This window comes from Erythranthe guttata, chromosome 4, assembly GCF_056151865.1.
Source record: "Erythranthe guttata isolate IM_541 chromosome 4, IM_541, whole genome shotgun sequence".
NCBI lineage: Eukaryota > Viridiplantae > Streptophyta > Magnoliopsida > Lamiales > Phrymaceae > Erythranthe > Erythranthe guttata.
Window position 1 is genome coordinate 6,510,231 of NC_142536.1, and position 15,127 is coordinate 6,525,357.

The 15,127-nt window shown below is 32.2% G+C and overlaps 1 protein-coding gene across 1 annotated transcript; it reads right to left on the minus strand.

The window, feature by feature from the left end:
• Positions 1 to 12,416: 12,416 nt before the first annotated feature.
• LOC105951639 (CASP-like protein 1F1) lies at positions 12,417 to 14,415 on the minus strand. Its single transcript, XM_012975090.2, has 3 exons — positions 14,116 to 14,415; positions 13,862 to 13,985; positions 12,417 to 12,881 (listed from the first exon to the last, which is right to left on the minus strand). The coding sequence occupies exons 1-3, from the start codon at positions 14,319 to 14,321 to the stop codon at positions 12,660 to 12,662; spliced, it is 552 nt and encodes a 183-aa protein (XP_012830544.2). The 5' UTR covers positions 14,322 to 14,415; the 3' UTR covers positions 12,417 to 12,659.
• Positions 14,416 to 15,127: the final 712 nt, after the last annotated feature.

Genomic DNA, 15,127 nt, shown 5'->3' on the forward strand with positions numbered 1-15,127 from the left:
TTCGGTTTTTAAAATATGAGAAACCGATATTATCGGTACGTGTTTGGTTTATTGGAAAAACCGAGCCGTACCGACCCGTGCACACCCCTACCATTTCTTGTCCGGACCACTTCAGTGTCGCATGAATCTGGAGGGGGAGGGGGGGCAATCTAATTAATTCTCTGTCTGTGTGATTCTGAGAGATTTTAAGTGATTCTATGATTTATGTGCCTTTATTTGTGTGATATCATGAATGCTTATCCCTTGGCTCCTTTTGATGGAAAATGGGATTTTCCTATTTGGCAACAGAAAATAAAAGGTGTTTTAGTCCAACAAAAATGTTTTACAGCTGTTACATTAGCATATGAAGATACCACTACTGCTGCTAAGAAAGATGAATTTGATGAACTTGCCTATTCCTTGATTATCTTGAATTTGAGTGATTATGTGGTTAGGAAATTAGGAAAACAAGATAATGCTAAAGCCTTATGGGATAAATTTGAAAAACTTTATACTGAAACCGCGTTGCCCTAAAAAATGTTTTTGTTAGAAATAATTTTCAGATTTAAACTGGATTTAAACAAAGACATTGATGAGAACCTTGACATTTTTACAAAACTGGTTCAGGATATTAAGTTAACTCAAGACAAAAATATTGATGATTACTCTCCTATTGTTTTATTAAATGCTATTCCTCATACTTATAGTGATGTAAAATCTGCCATTACGTATGGTAGATATAAGGTTTCTTTGGATACTGTGATCAACGGTTTAAAAAACAAAGAATTGGATTTAAAAACTACCAAGGGTAGTAAATATTTTGGTGAAATCAATTTTGTGAAAGGGAAACCTGAAAATCAGTTTCAAAATAATTTTCAAAATAAATTTCAGAACAAGGCTTCTTCTAGTAACCAAAACCAGTTTGTACAAAAACCTAAAAAGGGAAAGGGATGGAATAAGTTTAAAGCCAAAGGCTGAGAGTGTTACAACTGTGGTAAAAATGGTCATTATGCTAATGAATGTTCTGAGCCTAAAAAAGAAAGAACTAATGAACAAGCTAATGTTGTGACTAGGGGTGGAGATCGGACGGATCGGATCGGATACGGTCCTTTCGGAAAATTTCCGATTTTTTTCGGAACAACAAAATTGATTCCGAATCCGATTCCGATTTTTTCGGAATTCAAGAACTGATTCCGATTCCGATTTTTTCGGAAATTTCGGAAAATCGGAATATTTCGGAATTATTCATTTTTTGGATTTTTCGGCAGTTTTCAAAGATAGAATGAGGGGCGGCGACTGGGCTGAGGCGCTGGTCATGCCAGAGCAAAGAAGGGGCGATTTAGGTGGTGCTCGGCGGAGTGAACGAGGGGCGGCGCTCGCTATGCTGCGCGGAGAGAACCAGGGGCAGCGCTGGCGGTGCTACGCGCGTAGAGAAAGATGGGCTGCTCAGTCGATGCTCGGTTCTCGGCGGAGAGAACAAGTGGCGGGGCTCGTGGAAGAAATAAGGGATTTTCGAAGAAATGAAAGATTGCAGAGGTAGAGAGAGCAGAGCGGCTATGCGAGAGGAGAGAATGAGAGAGAGAGTTATGCAATTAGGGTTTAGAATTCACGTAAGAAGACATTGGGTTTGGGCTTTTGCTAATGTGGGCCTAAGGTGTTGATGGGCTGATGTAGCATATTTTTTTTAATAAGAAAAATGCAACTTAAAATATATAATAATTATAATTAGCAGAAATTTTCGGAAATTTTCGAAAATTTTCGGAAATATTTTCGGAAATTTCGGAATTATTTTTGAATCGGAATTCGGAATTTCTGAATATTTTATATACAATTCCGATTTCGATCCGATTTTTTTCGGAAAAATCGGAAATCGGAATTTCGGAAATCGGATCATAAAAAATGGTTCCAAAATCGGAAATATTCGGATCGGAACCGGCGGAAATTGGAAATTTCGTTACGATTTCCACCCCTAGTTGTGACTGATAATCTTGGTGTGTTTATGGTTGGTGATGTGATGCATGATTATGTGAACTCTGTGATCTCTTCTCTGTGTGACAATGATTGAATTTTTGACTCTGCATGCACCCATCATATGACACCTAATAGAAATTTGTTTTCTTCTTATGTGAAACTTGAAAATGGTAATGTGTCTATGGATGATAACAGTGAAAGAACTCTAGTTGGAACTAGAACTATTTGCCTGAAATTTGAATCTGGTTTTGAATTAATTCTTAAAAATGTTAGGCATGTTCCTAAACTAAGCAGTAATCTGTTATTTGTTGCTATTCTTGAGGATAGTGGTTTGCATGGTAATTGGGAAGATGGTTGTCAAAGAATCATGATGCATGATAAATTTGTTTTCAAAGTTGTTAAAATGCAAAACCTCTATGTGTGTTCTGCTGAACCTTTTTTGCATGCCAATACTGTTAATCATGACATGTCTATTATGTGGCATAAGAGATTAGGTCATATAAATGGTAAAAGTCTTGAAATTCTGCATAAGAATAATTATCTTAGTAATGATTGTGTGACTAATTTGCCTATATGTGACTCATGCATTCTTGGGAAACAAACTAAGGTTAAATGTCATGTATCCCATTCCCCAATTCCTCGAAATGTTCAGACATACTTGAATATGTGCATTCTGATGTGTGGGGCCTTACCCCAGTTCCTTCTCATGGTAGTAATAGATATTTCTTGTCTATTGTTGATGATCTTTCCAGGAAAGTTATTGTCTTTTTACTCAAAAATAAATCTGATGTTTGTGAAAGATTTAAAAATTGAAAAACCTTTATTGAAAACCAAACTGGAAAGAAAATTAAGACTTTGAGAACTGATAATAGAACTGAATTCTGTAATGTTGAATTTGATACTTTGTGTTCTGAATCTGTCATTAAGAGATATAAAACTGTTGTTTATACACCCCAACAAAATGAAATTGCAGAAATAATGAACATAACTTTACTTGATAGAGTTAGATTTATGTTAAATTTTTCTGGCTTGAAAAAATCTTTTTGGGGTGAAGCTGTTCTTACAGCTGCTTATTTGATAAATAGGTCACCTTCTGTGCCCTTGAGTGGGGAATTGCCTGAATCTAAGTGGTGTGGTAAACCTGTAGATCTATCAAATTTGAAAGTTTTTTGTTGTTCTGTGTTTGTTCATAAAAAACTTGATGAACTTGACCCCAGATCTGTGAAATGTGTTTGCTTAGGATACCCTGAAGGGGTTAAGGGTTATAGGTGTTGGTTGATGTTGATCAGGGTTTTAAAACTATGATTAGCAGGAATATTGTGTTTAATGAAAATGAATTCCCGTGTTTATCTGTTTCTAATGTTGTTTCTACTAATACTACTCCCAACGAGGTGGGGATTCCACCTGTTAATTCTGTTCAACATGAAAATGATAACTCTGAAGATGAAGTTGTTAATAATGATATGCCTGAAAACATTGTTTTTGATCAAAATATTAATCTTGATGTGCCCTATGTGAATGATCTTGGTGATTACCAACTTGCTAGGGACAGAGATAGAAGAAATATTGTTAGGCCTCATAATTTAAATGATTACCAACTTGCTTCTCATGTGTTTCATGTGTTTCACTCTCTGGATGGTAATGAACCTAAGTCTTATAGGGAAGCTTTGAATTCTAATGAATCAGTTGATTGGTTAAATGCTATGAATGATGAAATGAAATCTTTATATGTTAACCAGACTTGGATTCTTGTGCCTAAACTTCCTACATGCCCTTTAGTTGACTGTAAATGGTTGTTTAAGGTCAAACATGAGTCTGATTCAGTTAGATACAAAGCTAGTCTAGTGGCTAAAGGTTTTACCCAAAATGAAGGTATTGATTATACTGGGATATTTGCTCCTGTTGTGAAATTCACTACTGTTAGAATCATGCTTGCTTTAATTGCTCACTTTGACTAGGAATTAAAACAAATGGATGTGAAAACTGCTTTTCTGCATGGTGAATTAGATAAACTAATATATAAATGCCAGCCTGAGGGTTTTATTGACTAAAAAACATCCTGGTTATGTGTGTCTATTATAGAAATCTTTGTATGGACTGAAACAGTCACCTAGGCAATGGAACAAGAAGTTTGATACTTGCATGATGTCTTTAAAATTTAAAAGAAGCTCATATGATCCCTGCTTATATTTTAAAGAATCTGCAAAAATTCATGTGTTCTTGCTTATCTATGTGGATGACATGCTTCGTGATAGTCCTTGCATTCAAACTGTTAACCAGGTGATTAAATGCCTTAGTGATGAGTTTGATATGAAACTTCTTGGTGATGCTAAAAGAATTTTTGGTATGGATATAATCAGAGATAGACCTAGCTGTACTTTGTTTTTGAATCAATCCTCCTATATTGAAAATATCATTGATAAATTTTCTATGTTGTCTGCCAAACCTGTGTCTGTTCCTCTTGCTTCACATTTTTTGCTAAGTAAGGAACAGTCTCCCAAGACTGAATCTGAAATCTCTGAAATGAGAAAAGGTGCCATATGCCAATGCCGTTGGTTCTGTTATGTATTTGATGGTTAGTACCAGACCTGACATTGTATATTCTGTTAGTTGCTTGAGTAGATATATGTCTAATCCAAGTTTGCCTCATTGGGAGGCATTAAAATGGCTGCTTAGATATTTGAAATGTACTGGTAATACTGGTTTAATGTTTTCTAAAGGCAAAGCTGAAATTGAACTATGTGGCTATGTGGACTCAAATTTTTCTAATGATAGGGACAACATAAAATCTTCTACCTCTTATGTGTTTACCTTAAACAGTGTTTGTGTTAGTTGGAAATCTCAACTCCAAAACATTGTTGCTATCTCTTCAACTGAATCTGAATATATAGCTGCTACTGAAGCTATAAAAGAAGCCATTTGGCTTAAGGGACTGTTGTTGGAGATTGATGTTCTTAACTCTAAAGTGGTTGTATTTTATGTTAGCCAGTATGGCATCTAATTGTGCAAAAACCCTGTTTTCATGATAGAACTAAACATATTGATGTGAATGTTCCATTTCATTCGTGATATAGTTGAACAAGGGGTTATTGATCTTGAGAAAATCCCATCTGAGTTCAATCCAGCTGACATGGGAACAAAATGTCTGCCTTCTGAAAAATTATATTCTTGTTTGAAAAACTTGAACATTCTCTCCAAAACTTGACTTGTTGTGTGCTTGTTTGTGGTCTGTGTGACTTTACATTTGTGATTTCTATGTGATTGCTAGTTAAATCTATTCTGTGTGAATGAGATTATGCTTCATATGGGATTGCACTACTGCATTTTACTTTAAATGCATGTGAGTTGCATTCTAAGTGAATACAACATGGTATACTTGTATTAACTGTGTGTTTCTACTTGTTTGTCAAAAATCAGCAATGATGATTTTCAAAATTTAAAAGGAAAATTTCATTAATGATACACATTTGGTCCAAAGTGGAGAATTGTTGGTTTTTGGCCCAAATGTGTTTTGGGCCAGAAAGTCCACTTACTCTATCTTATATACACTATCTTATATACACCACCATGAGTTGAGCCCAAGAGTGGATGAGTGAGCCCAAATCAGATGTAACCAAATCCATCCATTGGATTTCTGGATTAATCTGGACAGTTTATTTTCTTACTTAAATACTCTCTTCTCTCTCTTCTTTACCCTCATTTCTGAAAACCCTAGTTTCTTCTTCTTCTCCGCCGCTCCTGCTTCTGTTTTCTTCCTCCCCTGTACTGCCATGACTGTCATGGCAGGAGGTCAAAGTGCATTGTACATGGCTGACTTTGACCCTCAAGTACAGCCTTCACTGGCTCTATTTGACTTCTATCTCTATAAATAAGGGTATGAAGACTGGAAGAAGATAAGACACAAATTCAAACCTATTCTCGACCTAAATCCTTCAATTTTTCTTTTGTGAATTCTGAAAAAGGGGTTTTGGTGAGAGTGTAAGCTTGAGTGCTTGATCTGTTCTTTCCTTTGTGGAATTTTGGGTGAAACTAGGGTTTGTGATTGAGAGAGAAAGAAGATATGTTCTTCTTGTGGTACTCTGGTGGTGTATTGTGGTAAAAGTGTGAATCTCTGGTGTGAAAAATTGGAAGAATGAGCTGATAATTCACTATTATATTTCTTTCAATTTTATTCATCACTGTTTTTTCTTTTTCTGCTTTACTCGAGTATATCTTCTCCTTAGCAGTAATCAATACTGCATAGGGAGAATCTATGCATATTTATATCAGATATGGAGCTTGGCTGCATGATACCCTACAATATCTCTCGCAATTTTCTACAATTTAAAGTCTAACATAATCAAAATCTGGTAACAAATCCTGTTGCGGACAAAGGTGGAAATTGAGTCCTATGAAAAGCAGATAGGAGGGAGATAAAATCTCAGGATCGTTTTATTTGATAATCTTCGTAATTTAATCTACTTTTCTAGATAATTTAAATAGTTATTTAGCGATAATCATCAACCTAAATTTATCCTGCTGGATGGGATCGTAAGTTACACAAGAATTTAGTACTTAAATTTAGATAGTTGAATATTTTGTGTGGATTCGACATCCGACTCTCTTGAGTCCATTTTACTATTTGTTACAATACGTACACCTACACCTGTGTGTGAGTTTTCAACCGGCATATACCGACCATGCATGACAATTACTTTATAATATTATATATATATATATATATATATATATATATATATATTTGAAATATGAAATGGTGAATCATAAATTTATTATCTTGCAATCAATTTCTTGAGATTTGGTTCCGAGCTGTCTATATTTGGGATAAGTTGTGAACAATAGTTGAGTGATTGATTCTCATTCTATTGTTTGAAATCTTTATTTAGTTGGTAGGGGCTACCATGTGGTGGTGGTGGTGGTGGTGGTGGTGGTGGCAGCTGATGCCTCTTGATTTCTTTTTTATTCATGTCACTTGTGTATTGTTATTAGTATTGCAATTGCTCGGATCTAAGTTAATACTGATTTTAATTTGATTTTTTTAGAACGTTTATTTTTTAGGTTCCATTTAGCAATAGGCCCCTCAAACTATTAAGAAATAGTAGTAGGCACCCCACTAAATTTCATTATTTGTGATACTACTGGTACTTTTTATCCCGAAATTACCCTTCTTCACAAACAGTAATTATGTGATTTGCATTTATGAATTTCATATTGCACTTTAACATAATCCTAATTTCATATCACTTATTACTCTAATTTCCACCCTAAATCTTCAACCCAACCCCAAATCGCCTACTCCTACAAATCATCACTATCGCCAGCGCGCATTGCTGTCATCGACGACGCTCTGTCTCCCTCATCTTTTCTCTTCTTCATCCTCTCCGCCAACTAGATCCAAATCTCTAATTTGCAAGTTTTGAAGGTGCAAGAAACAAGAAAATGGCGCTGCAACGATGAGGGAAAAAGACCAACAGCAGCAGCGCTCGGACAGACATATTAAACATTTTTTTAATTGGAAAAACACCCCCGGGGTATTTTGGTCTTTTCACAGCTGGTCAACAGGCTAAATGTAAATGGGTAGAGTGTGCAACCTAAAAATAAGCACGAGGGGGATTTGAAAAAAAAAAAGGATTATGACATGGGAAAATCGCGCAATTGCAATTTTCACTAGGGGTGGGTTTTTTTTACCGAATTGCCCTACTAACCCGTTGCCCTACCAAGCCCTACCGATTTTCTACCGAAATATTTCTACCGAATTATTACCGTACCCTACCGAAATGTTTTGGTAGGGCAACGGCACTCAATATTATTAAAATGGTATATTGCCCTACCGTACCGAAATATTATTAATAAATAAAATTTTATTTTAATAATTCATTTATCATATTTAAAAAGTTAATATAGTATCCTAATTAACTACTATTAGTTAAAATTAATTATACTCTTTAGATTAGATATGTCAAAACTATATTAAGTTGCTTTCATTAATAATGATATAATTGATGTTAAAAAAAATTATGTTATAATTTTATTTAAAAAATATTTTATATTGGGTAAATTAAGAACATATATTTAGAATACTTATATTTTGAAAAACTAGTTTTGTACATTTTAAACATGTATACCTTGAATTGCTTTGAAAAAATGATTTTCAATTTAGACTTAAATAGTAGATAACATAAATTGGTAATTATCATTACCATACCCTACTGTCCCGAACTTTTGGTATACCGAATTTCGGTATACCGAACTTCTTGGCAGGGCAATGGTAATGGATTTTATAATATCGAAAGTTCGATAGTGGTAGTGATTCGACGGGTTTGGTACGGTTGCCCTACCAAACCCCACCCCTAATTTTCACAAGGGTAGTAAAGTCAATAAGCTCCCAAGAAAAACTCAAGATCGAGCTTTTGTCGAGTGGCTCAACACACTTAGACCCCTTTCATTGTGTGCTTGAGTTTCATGAAGCTGGATTCTATGGGCTTTGAAAATTTGGTCTTATTTAAGTAGTTAAACTCCACTTAAAAATAGTAGCTTTTGGCCCAACAAGGAATAACATTGAGGACAAAAAATATAAACAGAATAAAACAATTATTTCATTCATTAAAAGAAAAAAAAGACATTATTCTTGATCTTATATTTATATAAATAAGCAATATATTGATTAATGACCCAGCTTGATTACTCTTTAAATTAATAATATCGATGAATTCGAAATGATTTTTCAGTAATTGGGTCTTGGAATTTGTTAGTGTCAACTAGGAATCCTGAAAGATAAAGATAAACATATCGTTTTACACCGATTGTTTTGAAATTTTCGGACTCAAATTTTGAGAAACTCGGTTAATTTTCGATTTCGACCTCACGGAAGGAATATCCCGATTAAGATTTTCTAAACTATGATATAATACATATTTGATTCAATTAAAAATCTATAACTCGTTCAAAATTATTAAGTTAAAAAACAAATGAAATCTTGCACTTCATCAGTTAATTGCATATACTAACGAGTCGTTTTTCGAATTTTGCATTTTGTTTCCCCTCCCTAACTAATCGAACATGCTAAAAATCAAATCAAAGAAAAGAAAAAAAATAAATAAATAACCAACTCAATAAACCTGACAAAAATCAAAAAAATAAAATAAAAAGAATTTTATTCAAAATAAAATTTCATAATAAATTAATAAAAGTTGATGAGTTGAAATATAAATAGTGAAGCGACGTATATCAAATTATTACAGCAGCCATGTTAGCAAAAACGTAATCAATGTTGTGTAGCATATGCAATTACGTGCAAACTATAAATACTTGTCCTAATCCAAGCCTAAATTTGTTCTAATGCAATTAAAGACCAACGAACTGTTTGCCTCTTTATTTTCCCCTTTTCTCTCACAAATTAATTGTTATTAATTATTATTGCTTTTATTATTCATCTTTCATTTCAATTTGTATTCCTTTATGGATAATATGGTCCTGTTTATTTGGCACAATTAAATTAGGCAGAGATAATAATATATTTGGAAACTTTTCATTGAAATTTATTATATATGTATGTGATAGTTCAGGGTGTTTTGGTTTTCATATTTAATATTGTATTTAATTTCAACCGAATTTTAATGCAATTTGTTTTGTTATTATAATCAAATCTCTATTACGTGGCAGTTGAAAGAACCAAATTATTATTTATTTAATTTTTATTTATAATTTGTTTTTTTAATGGGCCCGTTTTAATTAGTTAAACAGGGCGTCCGTTTTGAATTTAATTCCATCATACAATAATAATGTTGATGAAATAATTGATATTTTTTTTTTAAAACAGGACCACGTCTAAAGATACATACTATATTTCTATATAAGTGGTTAATTTCATTTTCTTGGACAGTTTTTTTCTATTTGTTATGTTCGTATTTTTTGTATTAAATTCCGAACATCCTTCAACTAAAATATTAAATTCGCCAATTTTCTACCTAGAATGGTGGCTTCACTAGTGGATTAGGAGAGTGCCAATGTAGTTTGATTTTTCCTGCCAACACTGTATAGGTCGAATTGGTCGTATACGGTTTGCCTAGTGTGATTTAAACCTTTCGTATTGTTTGTAAACTATTGTACGAGAATAGAGTTTACTCGTCGTACTTTTATGGTTGGGAGTTCCTTCGAAGAAAACGAAGTTGGTATTTTCTAGTTTTATCATCTCATTTTCTATCTAATAAACAACCTACTTTTGCTTTATTAAGCAAATATTGTTAAATGCACCTCAAAGCATTAATATGAACAATGGACTTTAGTTATAAATCACTTATGCAAAAAAAAATTTCCAAATAAAATATAGTATAAAAAGATATTGTAAAATGTTTTGGGCCAATTACATATAAACAAAAAAAATAAAAAATCGCAAACAGGTTCAAATAAAAAACAAATTACCTATAAAACCTTCATGACAAAAATATTCTCATTTTATTTAAAGTCTTCGAATTGATTTTAGAATGTGATACAAAATGAATCTAAAAATTGCAAAATAGAAATGTTGTAGGTTTTTATGTCGGCTTTACAAAGCAACTTGAATAATTGCCATCGGAGTTCGTATGAGAAAACGATGAACAAAATAAATGATACAATTTGTATTATAGTATCTTTGATCTCACAAATTGTAAAACTTGAATCAATGTAATCAAAGTTTGTAAGCAAAAGTTATGAAAAATAAAATACAGGTAATAAGAATAAGTAATCTTATTGCCGAACCGGTAGTAAGATAAGGGAATAATATTGAATGCAAATTTATTGAACATGTTCCAAATAAAAACATAAAAATATGCAAGTTGTAGAACTTGTTCTCATCTTTCTAATGCAACTTGAGTCAGAGCAATTGTAGTTTATATGCAAAAGCAAAATAAAAATAAAACAAGTAGTAATAATAAGTAATTTTACTGTCGTCGAAGTAAGATTAACATCCGAATAAAATATCAAAAAACACAAAATATAAAAGTTGTAGACTTTACATTCTTATTATTGCATCTTGAACAAGTGCAAATGAAGTTCGTATGCAAAAGTTATGTTCAAAATAAGACACGTAGTAAGAATACATAATCCTACCGGTCGTTTTGACGGTAATATAGTAAAAAAAAAACACTACATTAAGATTAAAAAAACTATTAAAAAAAAAGATTAATATATCAACTGCGGTCAACGATCAGTGAACGGTCAAAAGATGAGATAGTGTGTTGAAAAGGTTAAGAAATAATTTGTCATAAAATAATTATTCACAAAGATTTCATCAACTAATAACTTTTGTAGGAAAATAATTTTTTTGTCACCCTTGTTTTATAGGTACTTGTATCTCTTTAGGTTATGAAGTTGTTTTGAATTTATTTTGTGAGGATGTGCTTCAAAACCATGAATAGCAAATGAAAATAGAAATTGTCTCTATCTTTAAAAGAATAATTCATTTTGTCTTAGTCAAGTTATGTACGATTGTGAAACATCGACTTCTTTTAACATTATATGCCATGTTTTTTTTTAATGTACAAGCATAAATATTAAATATTTGTGTTAATATATAATTAAATGTGAATTACGATATAGTTCCTTGTAACAAAAATCCCTAGAGCTAAATGACAAGCGCTCAATTAAACATTTGCTCACACACACACACACACAAAAAAAAAAAAAAAAAAAAAAGTAACATTCAAACTTTTTTATTATATTTAACATTTAATATTTTCAAATTTACGTCTATCATTTTTGTTAAACTTTTTTTTTTTTACGTAAAACATGTTTCTCTCTCTCTCTCTCTCTCTATTATAATATTTTTTTTCAACTGTAATCATATGTAGACACTCGTAGGAACTCATAGTAATTCGTAGTCATTTATATTCATGCGTAGTCACACAATTTGAAAATCAGAACTCCCATTTGAACCCTAGCTGTCACCCATTCGCAGACACTCACAGTAATTCATAGTCATTTATAGTCATTCACACTAATCTAATATAAAAACATAGATCCGCCACAACTGCCGCCAACACCATAGTCACCGCCTCCTCTATTTCCACGGCCCCACCATAACCACCACCGCTAAAGCAGCCGCCATAAACCGCCCCACCATACCCACCACCGCCATAACTACCCCACAATACCCACCACTGTCATGCCGCTATAACTATGCCTCTACGACCGTGACCGTGACCACCACCGCCTCCCTCGACCATGGAGTGGATGGCGGGGGAGAGAGAGAGAGAGAGATTTAAAAAGAAACATAAATATAAATTTTAAATTTAAGGTATAAAGGCAAGTTATGTGGATTATATTTTATTTTGAAATATGAATATATTTAAAAAAGAATTAGTTTGAAATTATCATTTTCTAATTAAATTTAATACAATATTGAATATACTCCTACTATAAAGTATAAACCCCGAATTTAAATTATGTATTATAGTGCATAACCTTTTCTTCTAGAGAACATCAAATTTACTTTGACAAAACTCCACATAAAATACACAGCCCAATTAAAATGAAATGAACGTTTACTACAAATAGCCGAAACCAATCAAATCACGTGGCCAATTAGTCACATGACATCATATAAAGACAAAACAAATTTAAAGTACATCAATCATATCATATCTTTAAAAAAATCCCAAATTTAAAACAAAAATAATATTAATGAGACAAACAAATATTTTAAATAACTGAATTTTCGTCATCAAATTCTAAGCTCCGATTTGTCCAGATTGCTTAGCAGAAATTATGGTGAGGATGAAATAGACAATAAATCCCAAATACGACATCGTTGCAGAAGCTGTGACTCTGTTGCAGAATTTCGGAAAATGGTCGCAAATCGCTATCCATCCCGTGTGGCTGTTGCCGTATTTTCCGATGTAGCCTACGGCAGTCGTCGCCGCACACGCCGCCATCAACAAGACGTTCATTATCTGTCACAATTTTTTTTTTTGCATACAGTAGAACCTCAATAAATTAATACTCAGATAACTTGATAATTTTGCTTGAATAATAATTTATTCGAGTCCCAACACTGCAAACACGTACTCTCTCCGTTCCTAAATAAAAGTCGTTTTTTCACTTTGCTACAAGTTTTAAGAACCTCAATAAGTACGTATTCATTATAGTAAAATAGATGTTGATATACCAAAATACCCTTATTTACTTATTAATGCAAAACTAGTGTTGACGAGTTAATAAGGGTATTTACTCAAAAAAAAAAAAAGTTAATGACGGTATAATTGAAAAATATGTAATATGAAGCATTGAAAGTGTAAAGTGACAGATAATATGACATAAACAAAAATCTCAAAAGAGACAGATATTGTGAAACAGATGGAGTAGTAAACTATTAATTCGATAAATTACTATTTCGCTAAATTAATAGAATTTTTTGATAATCCTTTCTATATTAATTTATAGATGTTTAACTATAGTTGTGATCAAAATTTCACCCGAATCGTCATTTTACCTAAAAATTCGAAGAAACTTTTTTTTTTTTTGGTTTTATTATTATAAATTTTTTTATAGAAGAAAATTAGAAGAATGTTGGTCCGTGTAGAATTGCACCACGTTTATTTTACCATTTTATTCGTAGTGAAGTTTAAATTTTTTTTTTATAAAATCTTGAAATTGAGAGAAATTGTAGAGGGCAAAGAGGGAACTAGATTTTTTTTGGAAAATGTCTGCTTTAATTAAAATTAATTTGACATTACTGCCCTTTCTTTAAAATTTAAAAATTTAATTAAAATACCTCTATAACTTCTTGTTTAATTACAAAAATCACCCCTAAAGTTTGACTTCTTTGTAAAAATTACCCATCTAAAATTATAAATTATATATATATATCCCACGACAAAAACTAAGAAAACAAATTCAGGGTAATTATTGTAATTAACCATAATTCACGTACCAAATCATGCAGGAACAAGTAGAAATAGTTTGTCGAATTCACTTCTCTTTTCCCCAAACCAAACGCAACAATTAGCGACAGAATTGAGAAGCCAAACGCCACAAAATTTGCATATGCCAAAAACCTGAAAGAAAAAATAAAAAAACATATATAATTAAAATTTATTTCAAAAATAAAAAAATTTGTAAAAATAAATATAATTCTTATGAATAAAAAAAATTATAAAAAAAAAAAAAAAAAAAAGATGAATTTACTTGAAAGCCGGAGAATAGCTGTATTTCGAGTCGACGGAAATACTGTAAAGCACCTTAGTTTCCTTGCTTGAGATCATAAGCAAAGCAGCAGCAAGAGTGAAAGCAACGGCCAAAACTCTCAGAGAAATTTGTGTTGCTAAATAGAGTTTTTTATTTTTAAGAGGTGAGCTAATTATACCGAGGGATTTGTTGTCGTCGATCGCCATTTTTTTTTTCTTTCTGCAGTTGTTTTCTCTCTCTTCTCTCTTCTCTCTCTCTAGAATGGCTTGCAAAGAAGAAGAGAAGTGAAGGTAGAAGAAAGTTGTGATAGTGGGGCAGTTTTTATAGAGGGGGTTGAGGGGTTGTTTGGAATGATTCAAAAACAAACAAATAAATCAAATTAATCGGGGGGTTTGGCTTATTTCAAGATTTTACTTTAATACAAGTTATTTAACTTTAAAGAAAGGAAATAATGGTTTATACTATGCTATATCAGGTAACATAAACAGGATAAATATTTACCATTACTAAGAGCATGCACCCACATCCATATTGGTGTGTGTAGATTAACGGTAAATATTCGTCCGATGTAATCTTCACTGTGTGCAGCAGAGAAATAGGAGGAACTAATGGAGATATTTGTAGATCTAATTCTTGGAACAAAGGATCGTGAGCACATTAGAGACAAGGGGGCGTGTTTGGCCATAAAATTAGGGTAGAAATTAGAACGGAGTTTTTGAATTTCACTTATTGCGATCCGAAGTATTTTTTATTTTATTTTTTTTAATTTTTGAAAAATAAAATTGGAAAACTTATTTGATTCTGATTTTATATCTAATTTTAATTTGCAATAGTTCCATTTATTTTATGAAAATTACACCTATATTCGTTAATTCTGACTTTTACAAGTCACAAATTTTTTTACTGTAAATTTTGAATAAACATGCTAATCAAGGAAAATTTAATCAAATTTATTTACATTTATTAAATAAAGGTCCTTTTTTTTTTGGGGAAAAATTAACCTTTTTTTTTT

Bases quoted from the DNA above. Each gene is read 5' to 3' on its own strand.
- LOC105951639 (XM_012975090.2), bottom strand. From the start codon at position 14,321: ATGGCGATCGACGACAACAAATCCCTCGGTATAATTAGCTCACCTCTT. The intron at 13,986-14,115 runs GTAAATTCATCT...TTTTTCTTTCAG, and splicing joins AGCTATTCTCCGGCTTTCAA to GTTTTTGGCATATGCAAATT. The intron at 12,882-13,861 runs GTACGTGAATTA...AAATTGTGACAG, and splicing joins ACTTGTTCCTGCATGATTTG to ATAATGAACGTCTTGTTGAT.